At 34.3% G+C, this 21,316-nt stretch overlaps 1 protein-coding gene across 8 annotated transcripts in view; it reads left to right on the top strand.

Moving 5' to 3' along the window:
• LOC145256092 (armadillo repeat-containing protein 3-like) overlaps positions 1 to 21,316 on the top strand; it is a 257,032-nt gene that overhangs the window by 62,506 nt on the left and 173,210 nt on the right. For all 8 annotated transcript variants that reach the window (XM_080114720.1, XM_080114712.1, XM_080114690.1 and 5 more), the window contains exons 7-9: positions 4,671 to 4,797; positions 12,133 to 12,272; positions 19,551 to 19,674. In XM_080114720.1, the coding sequence (XP_079970846.1) occupies positions 4,671 to 4,797; positions 12,133 to 12,272; positions 19,551 to 19,674 (391 nt within the window). The remainder of the gene's footprint in view (positions 1 to 4,670; positions 4,798 to 12,132; positions 12,273 to 19,550; positions 19,675 to 21,316) is intronic.

Below are 21,316 nucleotides of genomic sequence, written 5' to 3'. Positions count from 1 at the left end.
AAATGGGCTAAAGTCATAGATGGACCTTATTCTCCATATTGTACGAAATAGACAGAAGTAAGGGTGCACTAATTAATCAGTAGGTAATCGGTAATTCCAATTCTAAATAAAAACAATTAGATAAGAATGAAAAGAAATTACAAACAAATTACAATTCTTAAGCTGAATTTCTGTTTCCACTTAAGCATGGTGCAGTGATTACCTCTGCTATGTACTTGCTGCTGCCCTACTTGCTCTTCTATTCTTGCTGTTTGCCTCCTCTGTTCTCATAGTTTCATCGATATTTAAAGTTGGATACTCTTTAGTTGTAATGCATTACAGTTTCTCCATTCTCAGAACACAGCCTGTTCCTCGTTGGTTCATGCACATTACCACCTGTACTAAAGAGCGTCTCACTCTCCATGGATGAAAGTGGTGTACTTAAATGTTTTAAAAGCCAGTTTACTCAGAAATCGTAAGACTTCCTGTGTCTTTTTGCCGCCACTGAAATGGATCACCACCTCTTGCAAATAGTGGTAACATTACATAATGTGTACTTATGAACAAGGGATTTACTCCTTTTGAGTTTAGATTGTGCTTCCTGTACTTGTATTTCTGTTGTACTTGCAGCTGCAGTCTCTAGGCTTAACTAATTCGTTACCTGCTTTAAGTTTGGATTTGTTCTTGTAGGTTTATTTGAAGCTAATTTATCAAACAGGCTTGAAGGGGATACGATTTTACCTTTTCTTTGATCTTCTTGATCCTCAGCAAAGTTTGAATAAGTATATCCTGATTCTGCTTCATAATCATCAGTAAAAAGTTCTTAATAGTGTTTTCCATGTCATTTATTTTTAAATTTAAATTTGAATTTTAGATCTAGGAAAATAGACACACACAAGTTTTAATCGTTTAAATAGGATGAAAATCTTGTTTCCATTGATTAACTGCATTAATCAACAGTAGTAGGAAGGATTCTATTAAAGTCAGGAATATAAGAATTAGATTGGACAGTTTTTCACAGAAATAATCTCAGAGCTAAAATTGTAGGCATTATCATTGATATAGTTGAAGTTCTGTGACTTGCTTCTTTGGTGATTTCTTCAAATGGACTCAGTAACTGGACAATTTTTTGAACAAGTCCTCATTGATAAGTTGTTAAGATAAGAATCTTATTATCAATAGCATGCATTACAAGAGTTTTTCATTGTTCTAAATTCCTTTTTGGCATATAATATGTTGAATTATTTTGGAATGAGTTTATGTTTTTCCAAATTAAGCTGATCCTGTATTTCAGTTAATTTGCTAATTACTGATGGAGAGCGATTACAGTGAGAAACTATATTTTTGTTAGTTGTAATGATTGTCTTAACAGCATATTGGGAAAATAATGAGTCATTGAGAGTTGTATGAAGCATTATAGTGATCCTAAACCACATTCCTGACACACACAACCATATTTGCTCATAAATCCCACAAGACTAAGAAAACGTTATTGGAGATTTTATATTCATGCAGAATATTGTTCTATTCTTCACTTATTCTTGCACCTGAGTGTGTACCAGTGAAAGGGAACAACTCTAAACACAGATCTGCACTGTCAAAAGTCATTTAAAAGCCAATGACCTGTCAAACTCAGAAATGTGGGGATTATTTGTAGCTGTTGTCCAAATGTTTGTAGTTAAAGAAATGCTGCTAAGTTCAAAATGATGTATTTTCAAATAAGTTTTTGTTGTAATACCTTTACTTTATATATAATTTTAAAGAGCGTTTTTTGCTTTATCTAATCAAATTTAAACAAATTACAATCGTTTTAAAATGTGGAATACAAAATGGACAAAGCAAATTCGCACAATTTTCTTTTTTCAAATCAAGCTAGGCCGAAAAGCTGCTGAAACAGCTTGCGATATTAACAAAGCGTTTGGCCCAGGAAACACTACTGAATTCACAGGACACAATGGTGGGTTAAGAAATTTTGTGGCGGCGACGAGAGTCTTCAAGATAATGAGCATAGTGGTCGACCATCGGATGTCAACAATGATCAAACAAAAGCCTTAGTCAAAGCTAATTTATGCAGAACTGTTCAAGAACTTGCTTTTAAATTAGATGTAACGTATACGACAATTTCCAACCACTTGAGAGAGATTGAAAAAACAAAAAAACTTGATAAATAGATGTCTCACAAATTGAATGACAACCAAAAGAAACGCCGTTATGAAGTGTCATTTTCCCTTCTTTTATGCAACAAGAAGGGTCCGTTTCTCGGGCGGGTTGTGACTTGCGATGAAAAGTGGGTTCTTTATGACAACAAGTGATGCTCAGCTCAGTGGTTGGACACTGCTGAAGCTTCACGACACTTCCTGAAGCCAGAGTTGCACCAAAAGAAGATCATTCTAACTTTTTGGTGGTCTGCGACCGGTCCCATCCATTACAGTTTTTTGAATGCAGGTTAAACCATTCTGAATAGGAAGAAGTACTGCCAACAAATGGATGAAATGCATCAGAAACTTCGAAAACAACACATAGAAAAGGTTCAATTCTCCCTCATGATGATGCCCGAGTGCGCGTTGCTAAACCAACCCTGTAAAAGTTAAAGAAACTGGGCTACGAAACTCTGCCTCATCCGCCATACTCTCCAGTCCTCTCACTTATTGACTACCACTTTTCAAACATCTCAACAACTTTCTGCATGAGAAATGCTTTAAAAACCTAAGTAATATCAAAAACACTTTCAGCAACTTCATCGTCACCAGAACGTAAGATTTTTACATTACTGGCATAAATACACTTGTTTAGCGTTAGCAAAAGTGTGTTGATTCTGATGGTGCTTATTTCGGTCAACCTAATATTAAATCCAATCTCAGATGTTACAGAATATGATTGAATATAAACAGCAATCATTTCTCATATCAGATGATAGATGTTTTGTGACCTGAGGTCAGTAATATCCCAAATTTTCTTCTTGGACAATATTATATACTATAGTAGTTTGATGTTTTGCTAGAGATTTGTAATTGCTATAACTTATTCCTGAAATGCCTGTCATTGAACATTCATTGTATTTCCTTTTCTCTTCTTCAACTTTTGCTTCTTCTGGATTAACTTTTCTAAGATGGTTTAACATAGTTGTTGTAAAAGTTTTTGCTGATTTGCCACCCCTTGATATAGTGGCTTGACAGAACTTGCAGACAGATGCATTCTTATTCTTGGGGTTGACTTCAAAATACTTCCAGCTGAAACTGGTTTCCACACTGGTTGATAGTTGCTATCAATATTTAATTAATTTTTTTTTAACAGAACCAAAATTGTGAAATTCATCTTTTCGATAAAGTTGTCCTTTGACTTAGAAATTAAATCAGTTATAAGTTCAATCATGACTGATATTTTGAATAGGTTTGGTGATGATGAATTAAGTGATGTGGATGCTAGACTGTATACGAACAAACAAATTTAACTGAAAACATAACCTTTTAGCAAAGGTAATAAAGATGGATTCACGTTAGCAAATTATCTCCTAACATTAAGATCTTCTTTCAATTCACAAAAAGAGTATTATTAGTATTTAAGTGGAATAATTGAGCAATAAATCAATAAAATGATGGGATCAATGAAATCTTTATATTTGTAAAAAGATTTAGAGAAATTTCCCCAGATGCTTTATTCTACTTAAATAATACTTATGTCATAGGAAACACTGTACAGAGTAACTCCCTATTAATGCCTATGAAATTTTTATTAAAATTAACAACGCTTTTTGCATTCCAACCATATTTCGTATAAATAAACTTCAGTCTATGTCTGACTTTTCCATCATGAATTTGTTTTATCACCATTCAATAATATGCTCCAAATGTGAACCTCTGCATTTCAAGCATGTTTGGATATGATTTATTCTGGCTGTGGAGTCCTTTCAGTTCAAGAATAGTCTGGAAATTGTTTTGATAGACATTATCTTTGAGATACAGATAAAAGTCTGTGAGTGGGGATCAAGGATACGTGTGAAGCCTATCCGCGATTATGTCTTCTACTGATGAAATGATCACCAAAGTATCTCTGCATATCATTGAATGGCAATAGAACAAAAACTGTTGGATGTTCATGGCTGAAACGTAGTGGACAATTCAAGCATAGACTAAAGTTTATTTGTACTAAATATGATTAGAATCATAGAAAGGATCGTGAATTTTATTAATGTTAATTTTAGTTTGGAGCCTTAATTATTTGTATCAATGAGTCAAAATGGCAGTTTTTTTTTTTGGGGGGGGGGGCTCTATACTAAAATGAATCCAGTTTTAATAGCTACTAAAAAAAGGAAAAACAGTTAGAATCTGAAGAAAAAAGCATATTTATTTTACAGAAATTATTTTCTTTTTGTTTCAGAAAGTAGGTATTTTTATGAGTAATGAGGGAGACATGTGGACAATCTTTGACTGCTTTTCTGACTTTGTGGAAGTCCATGTATCTACGCTATTTTAAAATGGTATAATAAAGATAAATTCAAATATACCACTTGTTATCTCCCTTAAATCTGATCACATTATTTTAAAATTGTGTTTGACAATGTACAAAAATTATGATGTACTAATCTTTACCACGATTTTTCTACATATAATTATGTTGACTTCAATTAGCTAATATAATTTTAAAAAAGGGATTATTAAAAAAATGTAATCTCTATTTTATCTTTTTCACAGAATCACCAATGTCAAATAAGCATGAAGGATCTAAACAGTTTTCCACCTATTCTGGAACTCATCAAATCAGAATATCCAGTTATACAACGATTAGCACTATTAGCGCTAGAGAGATCTTCACATGATGGTAAGTTTGTTTACATGCCTCTAACTGCTCTTCGGGACAACTTCATACCAAAATCAGACCGGCCAAGTCTAGGCCATTGAAGTGACTTAAATATGTCCATGTGCAGTTCTAGAAGGTTTACCCTCCCAGGCTTTACCTTCTCGCGTTTTGAGAAAATGTTAGTTTATTGTGAATAGCCTAAGGCGTCTCTACCAGGGAAATCGATAGAGCTACCCAGGTAATTTTTGTAGGCCAGAGTGCTTTGGTTTTTCCAATTTAATTTTCCCGAACTTGTGTCGCATCTCCCACCATGGAAGGGAGACAACTAACTCCCAAACACAGTAAAACGAGAAACAAGGTTATTTTATAATCGGAGGATCAAATTCCTCCCAAAAGAGGGCATTCTGGATAAAAGTTGCCATGACCAGTTCTATCAGTTTTATTTTCATAAAGCTATGTCTATGCATTTTTTATCACTGACAATCAGAACATTTTTAATGAATTTTTTTTATGAAAAGAGTGTCAATAAATTGATTGAGAATTAATCTTTTATTTTCATTTAATGAGTTTAGAATCCCACCTCCTCATCGAAAAAAAAAAAATGCTAGCTATAAAATCATTAATCTCTGGTACAAATTAAGTTCAATCTATGCCTAACTGATTTTGTTGTGTTAAGCAAACATGGTCTGAATCATCTATGTGACAGGATGCTAGTCTACTTCCAGATTTTTTCCCAGCAAGGCTGCTACTCATTTATACATATGAGTCAAGTATTATCTATTTAATGAAATAATCTTTATTTTTCCCCCTGCGTCTACAGTTTCAATAAGAAAATCAGTATATACAGCATTTCTTACTCTGTGTTTCACAATGTAACTACATTTCTTTCCCATATACAAATTATTGCATTTATTCTGATCAAAATGCATTGCTCAAATATGTATTCTCACAAAGACAGTAGCAAACTCTATAATTCTCTACTCATCATGTCCTTTCACTTTCCCAATTTTACGGCCAGAACTTTCTTTTCATAGCACCACTTCCTCTCTGAAGTATGGCAGACCTGAATTATTATAAAGAGACTTACCAAAAACTTTATATTGCAATATTAAAAAACCATGATTACTGAATGAAAAAAAAAAAGGAATTAAATAAAGAAAAATATTTCTTTGAACTCCTGCTTTCCCACGGCTAAATTCAACTATGATTTCCACCGTTTGTTCTCTTTCTCAACTGTCGAAAAATTAACTGCTCGTCGTGATTCCAACTCGTCCTTTTCATAACAGTTTCTGTCCTCTTATGCAAATTAATACCATTTGTATATTACTGAGCTTTCTTCAACGAATATCTTTTCTTTCTCATTCCTTCCCTCATTCTGTCATTTTCCGACAGGAAAGAGCGAGGTGCACACGTTTGTGTAAGTCACTTTCTTTATTAGTTTTACTACATAATCAATTTCCCTAATGTTCTGTTCAATTCCACTACAATCACATATACACACATTGTATCACGCAGACTATTCATAATTATATTAACTCCTAATATTATAGACCATACATCTAAAAAGATTTCTAAATGATATACAAAATTATTATTCCATGTAGCCCTTGGTATTTCCAAATGGTCAGCCATATAAATACTGACTAAGCTCCCCATGAGAGCAAGGTTAGATACAAAGTCGGTTTATAATGTGGATTGAAACAAAAATAAAATTCCCTCAGTCTAGACAGATTTCCTCTACACTAATAGTTCAGGAAAAGGAAGTGTAGTATCAGAACAGATACACTTGACTCCTATCCAAAAGATCAAATAAACTTATTAGCTGAATCTAATCATGTAATCTATAAGGATTTGAAGTTAAAATAATTGTAGTTTAAAAGTTGGCAAGGAAAGACACATAATATAAGATCCTGCTAGATAGGGGCTTTAGGCCCACGTGTGAATGGTCTAGCCAGAAACTACTTATACATGAGGAAACTGATCCACAGTTAATTAAATCTATTATATAAAGGGCAAAATGGATGCGAACATTTGTGTATGTCCACGAAAGGCTTTTTGCATCGGTTGATTCCACAAGAAGTTTTCACATACTTCCCAGATTGTAATATCTTGCATTCGCAAACAGACATTGTCTCTATCTATTTTTTGATTGAGTTAAACAAAATTCCCACCGTGCCGTCGTCTCCAGTGTCTGTTTGTCTTTTTCGTATAAATAAAGTGAAACTATTTGAATGCAGCCACCTGGCCTTCGGGCCTAATAATATCTGTTCTGTAATTGGTCCTTGGTCAATGTAGGAGAAACCCTTCATACTGAGACAATTACTATTTATTTGGATACTGTTTGAGGGAGCTCGTTTTCCCCCACATTAAAAACGACCTTGTGTCTAATTTGCTTTTGTGGGAGGTTAAAAAGCAATGCCATTTCTGCAAGTCATCTATTGACTATGTTAAATTTGAACGCTTTAGACTTTCAGTCATGTCATGGAGTAGAGGTAAGACGTCAGATTTTCTTTCACTTTCTTTTCTGCCTTTGTGTCACGAGTTCGAGCTTGCCTGCCTACCTACTACCACTTTTTTTTTTTTTGCTCAACACACACCTAGAAACACCCGAGCAACGCTGGGCACCCAGGCTAGTATAATATATATCGTAAGTTATGTAACATAGCGCGGATGGCTATATGCAAATCCTGAGCCATGCGTGACGTGAAGAAATATGATTTGAGAGCACGTTGAAGAAGACAATCATGTGAGAAATGCCACAGTTGTAACACGTATGGTGGGAGAATGAGGAAATAAATATCAAAAAGTGAGTTCGAGTTATTATTTGTGTTGGTCTCCTCTGTGACGTAGACTGCATACAACTTGTGGGTCGTGTGTGTAATTATGTGCTATGTTACAATTATTTTCACCTTCTTTCGGTAAAAAAAGCATTAAAAGAGTATTATCAAAGTGGAACAACTTCCACGTCCCATTAAAGGCCTATAGAACATTACATCACAAAATAGTTTTGAATATCTCAGCCACAAGTGGACACATTTTGTGTTCAAGCCATAATTGCTTGTTGTGGTATATTTACAGCATGTAAATTGGAATTATCAGACAGGAAAATTGACACTTGAATTTTTTTCGCCATTAACAAGTTTTCCCGTTTTTAATGTGTCATTCAAATCAACTGATTGCTCATATACTATTGATGCAAAAAACGTTTTTTTTCATATTCCAGCAGTTTGTAAAAATCTTTTCTGATTTCTACTAAACACATAAAGTGCATTCTGTCAACGACTTTTTTTCAGTTCAGAATATTGAAATCTGTCTTGTTAATTACTTTGCAAAACCGCTTTATATAATATATAAAGTAAAGTTAGTTTCTTTATTGTTTCTTTTACCTACAAAATCAATATTTGATTCTGGTTCATCAGTTTCTCTTGTAGATTGTTTGCAGCATGTTTTTAAAGTATAATATCATATAATTCAATTTAATTCTTACTTATCATCTATTTATGTAATAATTAATGGTCTACAGTAATAAGTAGTAAGATTGTACAGCTAAAAACAAAAACAGGTTTGAGGCTCCCAAAATTCAAACTAGAATTATCTGTAATTATTCAGTTTTATGTGACACTCTTCTGGAAGTTAAAAGCTCAATCCTCAGAATACAATTTTTTTTTTACATAGGAATCACCACTTATCAAGGCCCATAGACCATTCGAGGATAAGGGTTAAGAGTGTACAGTAGTCAATTGGACAATATAGTAATCGTTAGTAATGGAAATTCTGTAAATTTGTTAACTTAAGTGGAACAGCTCATCAAGAACTTGTTAACGTTGGACTTGAAGACAATCAGATTGTAGTCAGCTGGAAAGCAGGAAAACGGAAGACAGTTTCACAGGCGTGTACTTCTAAGAAAGAAGCTTTGTTCATGGAATCTATGTTTAGGTTTAGGCACAGATAAAGAGTGGGGGAATTATTGATAGTGTTTTCAGCTAGACGAGTGTTTCTTGTGAAAGTTTGGCAAGGAAGGAGCAAAGACTGAAACTCAGTCGAGCACTTGCCATGAAAATAACGATAAAGCACATTTGCGAATTACTTAACACTTCTACCCGGTCATGTCTGACAGAATCAGGACATGCTACCCCTGTGGATTAAATAAGGAGTCATGTTCGAAATTCTGTGTGGATCTCCGAGTTTGACAGAAAGATTTCTGAGTTTGATAGAAAAAATTTCGAATTGACAAAATACACCAGAAGCAAGTCGGAGTACTTTAGTCTGAATAATGCAATTTAATTTCTTCCAAAAAATACTCTGTTCTGGTCGGAATTATTTTTAAATGACGGCCATCTTAAAAATGGAACATAACTCTGTATTTATACGCACAAAGTTATTTTCTTTGTTTTGAACAAGAAATAATACATTGCAAGAAAAAACCGCATAGTTCAAAAAATTAAAGGCTAAACAAATTGCAAGTAAATACACTATTGAATAGTAAGATAAGTGAAAACTATTAAATAATAAACTTTTTTTGATTAGCTGCATTTGTATCTAAATAAAGTAAAGTCCTTTCGTATAGTTATTCACGATTTTGTAATAAGACATCTTCAAATTAGAGCTGTGTGAACAATGTGAGAAAGCTGCATATTGTGACTCATAGTGAAGTCTTTGAATCTGTCTTTTAGAGTTTCTGTCTTGCTTGCTTTAATTCCTTACGCTTATGAATCAGTTGCATGATTCGGGTTTCTCCTGATGTGTTACTCATTCAAAAATAAACTGTTCATTCCTCAATTCATCAGAGTCAAATTTTGATTTGGTCTAATTTGCCATAAGGAGATTCAATATCTGACACTATGTTTATGTTTATATGAATAAAACGTTTCAGTAACCTTAAAATTATGTTGTTCGAGACAAGGGTTGCTAATTTGTATTATTTGTTTTATTCAGATTAATGACCACATACTTGTTGTTATTTTTACAACGTTTCGGCTAATTTAACCTTCGACTTTCTTCATATGCATCTTTTGGAATTTGGAACCTTCTAGTTGAAAGTTGGAATCTTTATGATGAGTTTGGGAACCTGTATCTGATCTTTTCCCTTCTTCCTTTGTTCCAGCTCGTTTGATTCATTAATCCAGTAGTCTCCATCAATTCACAGTTTTAATACCTCATTGTAAGACAGCTTCCTATTCCAGTACCTTCTTTCCAAGAACTGCAGATTTGTGGAACTCTTTTCCTGCTGACTGTTTTCATTCTACCTATAACCTTGTTTTTTTTTTTCAAGACTAAGGCCATTCGAAAATAAGTTCTTCTGTCTTTGCAAAAACTATCAATCGTTCTCGTTAGATTCTTACATTAATTGACTTCATGCCTTGTCTGAAGTGATTTTTACAGATAACAAAAAAAATTTGAATTGTATCTTTTATTTAATCCACAAGGTAAATTATTCTCATTTCATTAGTGATGACCAGGGAGAACGGTTACTTAAATGGTTCTGTTCAAATTGCTATGATGGTTCCAAAGTTCGAAAACATACATCTGAAGAAAGTCGAAGGTTACATCAACTGAAATGTTATCAATATAACAACCAATATAATCCCAATAATACAGATGTTAAGATTTCTGTTGCTTTGCGTAAAAGATGGTACCAAAAAGTTCAAATCGAACTAAACAATTAAAAACAAATGAAGAAAATGACACTTAATAGTGTAATGGACTTTATTTTAAAAGATCTAAATTGATGTTTCTGAATTTTTTAAATGAAAATTGATAATTCATATTATTTGGATTATTCAAACTATACCTTCCATCTGATCACACAGACAAAACCATTTCAAGTAATGAGAGAAAATGATAAAGCAAAATAGCAAATAAGACAACCATCACAGATTAATTTTTTTATAAATTTCAAAATTGTAGAAAACTTTGAGGAATTTAATTTATTGTGTATTTTTCATAGTCTTTATATATAAAATAGTAGCGTTCGTGTGTGTGTGTCTGTGTGTTCACACCACTGCACCAATCATGACCATGATGATGGTTCTCCACCTAGGGATGGTGCACACCATTTTTCAAGGTTAAAGTCAAAGGCCAAGGTCATAGCTTGTATGTATATACTCTCCTACAACCCACACCACTGAACTGATCATGACCAAACCTGACATGATGATGGTCTCCGACCTTGGGACGGTGCACAACATTTTTCAAGGTTAAGGTCAAAGGTTAAGGTCATATTTGGTGCAGCTTTTCATAAACTTCTCCATCTAGGGATGATGCACACCAGCCAACTTCTTTGTAAATTTGAATCAGATCACCCTCCTCCACTCTCATCCTCTCAACCAATTAAACAAATGCTAACCATTGTAATTATTTGTAATTTTTTCAATTTTCATGTGTAAACTTTGATATAACCTATTCAGTCACTTCAGGAGGTAGTAAAAAAAAACTAAACACAACATCCACTTATTGCAAGGGTGCTCATGAAGCAGGTACCTGAGCGTACAGCAAAGTCTCCCATAAAGTGCGGGTATCTTTGCTAGTATTATAATAAACATGAGACCGGTATAAATTTATTTAAACAGAAATTCGCTAGTGTATTTTACACCCTAGCAACACTTAGTCCATCTCCTAATACATAATTATAAATTAAGAAAGAAGGAAAATGGTATGAGGTTTTAATGAGAAGCATTTTCTTTTCTCCTTTAAAAAAACAAATGGGAAATACAATGAAAGGGATAGCAGGTGTGTTAGGGATTATAGTCAAGATTTTCTGCTACTTTTGATTTCCGATTTCTTCTGTTCATTTGATTGTATAATTAGACATGGTCAAGTGGGCAACAGAGCCATTCTTAATATGAGGAACGAGGGGGAGGGGTTTCATGTCATCTGAGTGGAAGATAATCATTAATCAAAAGAGACCATATCTTGCTTGCTAGGATCGTCTCGTCTGTGGAACAGAAACTGGAAGTCAAAAATGACCAGACAATCTTGACTATGACCGTGTTTGAAACTTTGGGAACATCGAGTCATTTCAGATAGAGCCGATTATGATTAGATAGCACCTTGAAATTCATTCCTCATAGGTAGAAAATGACTTTTAGGGTGGTAGCAAGACATAATCACATCGAAGTAGAGGATTTGGGTGAATTTAATTCATTGTGTAGTTGCTGCAGTACGATAATGAACACTAGAGTTGTATGAATTTCAACAAAAAAATTTGTTAGTGTATTTTACATCCGGGCAACACCAGATGTATTTGCCAGCAAATCACATAGGTATTCTGTCTTTGTAACCTTCAAAATGGCACCCATTCTAAGCTTTTTTTCATATTTACGAGGATTTCATTAAAATAAACCATTCGTCTTTCAGTTGGCAACCGTGCTGCTTTGAGAGAACTTGATATACTCACCATTTTGGTAGATATTGTTGGACATCATGAGTGGCCAGATCTACATGTCATGGCAGTAATGGTGTTGGCTAATATGCTGGAAGATATGGAGAGCGTAGAGGTCAGTTGTCCTGCTTGTTTTTAAACATTTAAACTTTTTGAAACAACCTCTACATTGTCGGTAACCCAACAAAGGAGAAATTGGACCTAGTAATTCACTCCTGTTTGCCCATTTATCCGTTTGTTTGTTCACATTTTTCTCAAGAACCACACCTTGGATTCTTTTTAAAATTTTGCACAAACATTAGTCATGGTGAAAGTAAATTTTTCATTTGTGGTCGGAAGGGGGGGGGGCCTCGATGCTCGGCTTGTTTCTTTTATGTTTATTTTAATACAGTTTACATTACTGAAGTTATCAGCCTTGAAAATTCTTATTTTTGTAGAGTTAAACCACAATTATAACATTATTAGATGTAAAAATGAATGGAATATTTCTCTTTGTCTGTTTGTCTAAATCATATTTTTATCCATTCCACATTTTCTTGGAAACTACTGGATGATCTGGGTCAATTTTTGTATAGACTTTTTTTTATGATAAAGTACAGCATAGTAAGTATTACGGCATCCATTTTATAGACAGTTAGGGATTAATAGGGATTAATTACCACAATGTCACATTTACTCTAGAAGTTTTCTCAGAAACTACTAGACTATCTGGCTGAAATTTTATATGGATCTTTGTTATGAAAAGATTTTCCATTATTTACATATAGTTTAAATACCAGTAAAATCAGTTAGGACTAATGTTTTAGTGAAGAGTTCAAGGATTTCTTTCATTTCTTACACACGTATATATATATATATATATATATATATATATATATATATATATATATATGTTCATAGAACACATATATATATATATGTTCATAGAACACATATATATATATATATATATATATATGTTCACAGAACACATGAGTTGGAATAGATACATCGAGATCATTGCTATGGCTGCTGCAAAGAAGATGGGCTCTCTCTATCATGCTAGAAAGTTACTTACACCTGAAAGTATCCTGTACTTCTACAAGACCACCATTCGCCCATATATGGATAGATATGTCACATTTGCTGGTGCATCTGCTACTAGTGTCTCGCTCCTGGACAGGGTCCAAAAGAGTCGCCAACCTAATAGGTCCCAAACTGTCATTTAAGCTTCAGCCCCTGCCCCACTGATGAAATGTTGCATTCCTCTACCTGTTTTACAAGTATTTTAATGGTGCATGCTCTGACAAACTATAAGCCCTTGTACTGCCTCGACGAAAATACCCCTGACAAACCCGACAAGCAGCGAAGTCCGACCCCTACACAGTAGAGATCTCTAGATGTAAGAAATCCTTTTACTCTAATAGCTTCTTCCCTAGAACTGCAGGACTTTGGAATTCTCTTCCGGTTTCCTGCTTCCCCAACTGTACTGACATGCAGAAGTTCAAGTATAATGTGAACACACATCTTGCTGCTAAACTCCATACATAGTACCCCTGCAACTTAGGTCCCTGATAGTAGCCCCCTACATCAAAGTGGCAATGTGCATTGTTTGGGGTGAAAATTTAATAATAATAATAATAATAATATATATATATATATATATATATATATATATATATATATATATATATATATATATATATATATAAGAGCAAACAGTTAATAAAACATGTTAAAAAACACTTCGAAAAAGAGAAAGAGTTAAAAAAAACATATTTAATCTGTAAAAAAACACTTGAAAGAAAAAAAAGTGGATAGTTCTTAATCTGCGGAGTTTCAAAGAAATACTTTCCTTCTCATCAGAGGGTAGGAATTAGCAAAATGCGGGATCGGATTTTGCATACAAAAGTATTTGATGAAACTGCAAGTAAGTCAAAGATCTTACTTGATAATAAAAAATGAAACAGAGGGAATATGGTGAAGAAAAAGGTTATTACACATGAATGGATAGTCTGGTGAAAGGTAAATTATCTAATGACGGTAAAATCCAAAAATATAAATCCAATTAATTGTAATTTTTATTTTATATATATAAATATATATATATATATATTTTATATATATATATATATATATATATATTTTATATATATATATATATATATATATATTTCGGTTTTCTGATGGGATGATCATCTTTAGTTAACTATTATGTGTAATTATATTCATGCAGATATTCTACATGATTTATTCTTGCATAATATTTGCGTAAAATGTTTACAGGAAACAAAAAATTATTTCCATATATATTTATGTATACGTCTATATTTTTGTTTTATCTATCTATCTATCTATCTATCTATCTATCTATATAATACTAAAACTCTGTCATTCTTGGTTGTTTGCTTGTTTGCTTGCGCAATATCCTCCTCCTCCTCCTCCTCCTCCTACTTCTACTACTACTACTATTCTGCCTCTTCTTCTTGCTACTATTATTACTTCTCCTCTTTACAACTACTACTACGCCTCCTCTTCCTCTTCTTACTACTACTACTACTGCGCCTCCTCTTCCTTATTCTACTATTACTACTACTGGTTGACATGTATTTTCCCTACTACTACTCTAAACAGAATGACTCATAGAAATCTATCTATATTTTTTTTCATTTTAATATACTTTCATAGAAATGTTTCTGTTATGTCACAAAAAAAACTATTTTCTTTACGTCACAAGTGTCATGCTCATACATTAATTCCATAGCTAATATAACATACTGACCCCTTAGGGGATGTTTTGCAACTATTCTATATTACAACTATACTGTCGCATTTTTCTCACTAATAAATCAACTTTGACCTGTTGACAACATATGTTTTTTTACTGTGTACGTTTTCAGCAGCCTAATTATTTTTTTGCGTTTTAAATTATCCAAATAAACAATTGTTAATACTTTCTGCATTTTTTTTACATCGTTCATTTTCATATTACGTTTAAGTTATTTTAGCGCAACTTATAATTCAATGGCTGTAAGTTTTTTTTTTTTCAAAAATAAACAATTATAAACAGAATGACTCATAGAAATCTATCTATATTCTTTTTTTCATTTTAATATACTTTCATAGAAATGTTTCTGTTATGTCACAAAAAACTATTTTCTTTACGTCACAAGTGTTACACTCATACATGAATTCCATAGCTAATATAACATACTAACTCAACGGGTCACGGGTAGTCTAGTATATACATAAAAGTGAACGTGTCTGTGTGTGTATGTCTGTGTGTGTATGTGTGTGTGTGTGTGTGTGTACATTTCCCTACGCAATAACTCTGTCAATTTTTAGTCTACAGACTCAAAATTTGATATACAGGGTACTGAGATGTGAGAAAATCGATGTGATCGGTTTTTGGCCAGAAATTTGGCGATTAAGGGGTCAAAGTTCAACGATTTGACCTTTGAGAACTCTATCAAACTCGTCCGACAATTTTGGGTCTACGCACTTGAAATTTTAAATATAGGTTCATTGGACATGGATCTAACTTAATAACTTGATTTGAGCCCCAAACAATAAATTTTAAGGGGTCATAATAGGGGTCAAAGTTAAAAAAAATTGACCTCTGCGGTCTCTTCCAACTTATTCAGCCAATTTCTGGTCTAAATATTTGAAATTTTACATAAAGGGTATTCAGAGATAGGGCAAGCTTTTTCATCAGTTTGGGTCGAAAATTTATAGTTACCAATATATAAATGTATGTATGTATGTCTGTTTGCATGTCTGCCTTAAACTTTCAATGGAGGCGACGGATTTTACCAGGATCAGTATCATTTTAAATTTCGACCTTTCATACGACAAATATCGAAAAATTAGCTAAAAACATTAATATCTTCCCTTTCAACTAGGCACTTTTGTACAGGGGGGGGTCACTTTTTCGCCGATATTTTTTAAAGTTATCCTCTCCTTTAGATTGTCTAGCCTTAATTTTAAAAAATGTCGCTTGCGGTTTGGCGGTGGTCAACATGCACATCCAAACACCCGGGCAACGCCGGGCTGAAATGCTAGTATATATATATATATATATATATATATATATATATATATATATATTTAAATAAGGGAGTAGTCACCAACAATGTGTATTTTTTAACATTATTTTATTATTCCGTGTCTTGGTTTTTCCTTGAGAATTATGTTTGGATCATTGTAATAATGCTTTTAAGTCATTGAAATCGTTTACGTACGTTTCAGACGGTCTGATGCGTCCTCGTCAGAAATTATTTTCAAATGTGTAAAAATGGCGATTTTCAGTTAGTTTGAAATTTTTACAAGGGGTGGAGGCTTGTAAGTGTATATGCTGAATTTTTATTGCTTTTTTATGGCTTTTTTATTTGGTTTGTCCAGGGAGATTTTGACCTCTCTGTAGCCAGTCGCTATCTCTTTCTGCTAATGTGTTTTTCTTTTCCTTTAGGGTGGGGTAGGGTGTGTGTGTGTGTGTGTGTGTGTGTGTGTGTGTGTGTGTGCCTGTGTGTTTATGTGTGTGTGTGTATGTGTGTGTGTGTGTGTGTGCGTGTGTGTGTTTGCTTTTATTGGTTTGGGAATGTGTATATTTTTATTTGCTTCCTTAGGAAGGCGGCTGTGGTTGTGGTCCGAGGTCGTAACTAATGTGTATGTGTGGGGAGGGGGGACTGGCTCTTCTGAAGTAAGGGTAGGGGTGCTTTCATTCTATTTTGATATTTATTTTTTGGATTCTTGGATTTTAGTATTGTGATTTTTCGTTTTAGTCTTATATTATGTTTGTTTAGAAAGAGGGGTGTATTTAAAATAGGGGATTTTTTAATGTTTCTATTTATTTATTTGTCTCCCCATGTGGGTATGGCCAGACCCAGGATCGGTTCCTAGTGTGGGGAAGATTTTGTTCCCCAGAGGGGGCATTGGAGGGGGTGTAGGTATGGGAGGGGGATGATAGAAGGGAAGATAGTCGTTTCAGTCATGAGGGGGTTCTCCTCCCCTGACTGAGGAGGGAGCGAGGTGTTGGAACAGATATTATACTATGGTTCTAGGTGTCTCCTAGTGTTGTTGGTTTCGAGGTTAAGTAGGGTTAGTATTGTTCAGTGTGTTGTATTAGAGATAGGTGTGTTATGTCTGTGTGTGGTTGTATGTGCGCACGTGTGTGTGTTTTAATGTGTCGGTTCTGATTTATGTGTGGGTGTGTATATGTGTATGTGTATGGGTGTGCATGCGAGTGTACCTTGCATTTCATGTTTTTGTGTGATGGTATTAGGTTCTGTTCAGTTCAGGAGTGAATTTGGTGATGAAGTTTTTTTCCTGTGTAAGTAAATAAAAATAATTGTTTGTTTGGAAGATTGGCATTATTTTGAAGCTGTTTCCACTGCATGTGTGTACGTGTTTAGAAACATAGAGGTGTCTGTTATCTGCAATTTTGATGCTGCTCTTATGTAAGGCCACTCTATTGCTGAAATTTTTGGTGGCGCCTATGTAGGATTTGTTGCATGTTGTGCATCTTAGTGCATATACTACATTTCTGGAGGTGCAATTTAGATCCTTTTTTATTTTGAATGTTTGTGCTGGGTTTTTGAATGTGTATGTGTTACCTTCTATTATTATGTTACACACTCCACATCGCGGTTTGTTGCATTTTGTAACTCCTTTTGTAGTATGTGGGACGAGTTTTGAGGAAGTTAGGATGTGTTTTAAGTTTTTGGGTTGGCGTTTGCTTTTTATTATTTTTGTTGCTTTAAGTATGTTGTTTAGTTTGTCGTTCTGATTGAGGAGGATAAGGTTTTTTGTTATCTGTGTGAATAGTTCTGGGTTGTTTGTGTTGTGTGTAGAGACGTATGCTAGAATTTGTTCTTTGTTGTGTTCTTTTGGGGTTTTTAGTTGGTCTATTGGAATTTTTTCAGCCAGTTCAATACCTTTCTGTATTAGTGGTAGTGGGTATCCTCTTTTCCGCAGTGTTATTTGTAGTTCATTCAGTCTAGTTGAACGGAGGTGTCTGTCTGTTACTATGGTGCAGACTCTACGTGCTAGGGAGTAGGGTATTGATTTTAGACAGTTTTTAGGATGGTGGCTTTTAAAGTGGAGGTATTGTTGAGTGTCTGTGGGTTTGTGGTAAATGTCTGTGATTATGTTGTTGTTTTTTATTGTTACTAGGATGTCTAGGAAAGGTAGATCTGTGGGGCTTTGTTCTAGTGTGAAGTTTATTTTTGGGTGTAGATTTTGTAGCAAAGTGTGGAGTTCTTTGATATCCCCCATGAGGTTCTCCAGAGGATAAAGCAGTCGTCTAGGTATCTTTTCCAAGATTTTATGAAGAGTGTTTTTATATTATGCCCATACTTTTGCTCTATCCTTTCATAAAGGGTCTCTTCTAGGAAAGCGAGTGTAAGGGTGGCATATGTCGGTGCCGTTTTGGTACCCATTGCTGTGCTTAGTATTTGGATTTATATATATGACATAATCATGACACACTGGTTCACATTAGATCACTAAAGTTAAGCAACGTCGACGTCAAGCCTGGTCAGTAGTACTGGGAATTTCAAATGTTCTATGTGCTCTCCATTCATCTCGGCATTTTGCAATTGTCGTTGATCTCTCCTTGCCACTGGATTCAAGCAGTGACGATTCCGGAGAGGTGTGGTTAAGGATTGCACAACCGTTGCCTCATAATTACACATGTAGCTACCCTTACAGTGGATAACTAATGTCTTTTGAGACTGAATATATATATATTTAAAGTAAAAAAAACTCTTATAAAGGCCAAAAGCCACTTTTGATGATGAGGATGAGAGTAAATGAGATGGGATTATTGTCAGGACCAAGTTTGAATATGTCTAGGAACGTTTCATGACAGGAATCTGTTGACATTAGATTTGAAAATAACCATGTTGTAATTTACAGGGAAGCAGTCCCGTGATAATGTGTTCCAAAGACAGAGCGCTTTTGTGAAGCAGCTGTATCCATTTAAATTCTGCCTAACACTAAATACACAGAAGAAAAAAAGGAAATTTTTTTCCTTGTGGTAAAAACGAGTATTTGTCATGTATATGTCATAAAATGAAGCAGAGAGTAGAGCACCTTCCATCAAAATAATAATAGAGTATAGTAATATCTTTTCTGTGAGAAACAGAAGAGATCATCTCCACTAGATTTTGAAACGAAGCATGCTCTAAGTCACACCTCATCAGATGTAGTAGCAGTACTCCATCTTAGGATGTAGCTGACTCTTATATAGATAGAGGATCGCATGTAGAGTCAGATATTTCTGGAGTAACTTCCTGCGATGTCATTTCCTTTAAATACGTTAACTTAATTTCTGGTGGAAATTTCCTTTTTCTACATAATTAACATATTTCACATGATATTACTGCATTTTAATTGGAAATATCTTTCTTTTTAGAAATTCAAAGAAGGTATTGGTTTGAAAAAATTGATTTCATTAGTCACTGACCAGACTCCACCAGAGGAAGATGTACAACGGAAAGGGGAAAAGAAGGCCAAATCTGGAAAGAAAGGCAAAGACGGTAAGAAGACAGTTTTATATAAAGTTATTTTTGCATTTTATAATAGTTTTTATTAAGCTTTCATTAACAGAACTACAGATTTCTGCAGGATTTGGATTATCCCCCTTTGACTAAAGAATTTTCTAGATATAACTATTCTAAATAATATTTTTCAAATTAAAAAAAAACCCTTTGTGGATATATTCAGAAAGTTGAATCAGATATCCTGCTGGCTTGGCTGGCTAGGAGCAGGTTTGAAACGTTCTCTGCAATAATGGTGATAGAAAGTGTTTTGGCAGAACGAAACAAGTTCACTATAGCCGCTGATGCAGTGTGTCATTGATAAATCTACACGGTTGAGGAAGTTCCACATAGTAGAAGCAATTGCTTCATACCGATTGGTTGAAATATAAATTTGTAGAGAAGACCAGTGTATTTTGATCATTTTTCTGCAGAACTTGAATTATCTTTTGATTAAAGATCTCTCCAGATATAACATTAATTAGAATTACCGTGAGCTGCAGTAAAGTGTTCAGATTAATGTTGTTATTATCGTTATATATATAGTATGAAAGTTTTAGAAAACAGTTAAGAAAAGGACTAAAAACCAAAAAGTTGTCGAGAGCCAATTAAAAGTTGTTTTACTGCAGATATTTTAATAGTCATCTTTCAATGCACTTGATAAGGTGGGCAAAGCCAGGGCTGTAGCTCTTGATATATATCCAAGGCCTCTGACAAAGTCTTGCACGAAGAGCTGCTAATGAAAATTAAATCGTATGGTATAACTGGACATATACTAAATACAATTAGATCCTATTTAGACAATAGGACCATCCAGATTGCTGTTGACGGACGTTCATCCATTTATGCAGGAGTGCCTCAAGGACTGATCTTTAGATCACTATTATTCCTGATATTCATAATCAACCTCCCTGATAATATTTTACCCGGGATGGGTATATTTGCTGATGATAAAACACTCTCTAACATGCATGAGGAAAGAATGAATGTACATGAATCTAAGACAATGGCAGACTCATTAGAAAATTATTTCCAGACCATAGTAGAATGGGGTCGCAAATTGATGGTAACATTTAATGCTAATAAGACTAAGCTGCTCTCCTTACAAGACGCCTCTCCAACCACTGATATCTATGAAAATAACCTACCTGAGAATTCTTCCTTCAAATTCCTTGGCCTAACATTTGCAGGCAATATGAACTGGAACCAATGCATTGAGGACATTGCGAAAGCTGCTGCAAAGAAGGTGGGTTCCCTCTATCGAGCTAGAAGACTACTCACACCTGAGAGTATCCTGTACCTCTTCAAGGCCATCTATGGAGTATTGTTGCCACATCTGGGATAATGCATCTACCACTAGCTTTTCCCTCTTGGATTTGGTCCAAAAAAGAGTTTTCAATCTAATATATCCCACTTTGTTAACTAAGCTCCTACCCCTGTCCCATCACCGCAATGTTGCATCTCTGTTTTACAAATATTTTAAGGAATGCACTCTGATGAACTCATTGCATTTATCCCTCTTCGATGTACATATCCTCAACAAACCCGCTTAGCAACAAAATCTCTTCCCTTCACTGCTGAGGTCCATAAATGCCAGAAAACATTCTACTCTAATAGTTTCTTCCCTCAAACATCTTTGGAA

This window comes from Euprymna scolopes, chromosome 3, assembly GCF_053919585.1.
Source record: "Euprymna scolopes isolate OS-2025 chromosome 3, ASM5391958v1, whole genome shotgun sequence".
Taxonomy (NCBI): domain Eukaryota; kingdom Metazoa; phylum Mollusca; class Cephalopoda; order Sepiida; family Sepiolidae; genus Euprymna; species Euprymna scolopes.
Note: the sequence above shows the minus strand (reverse complement) of the source record. Positions and strands in the feature narration are given on the sequence as shown.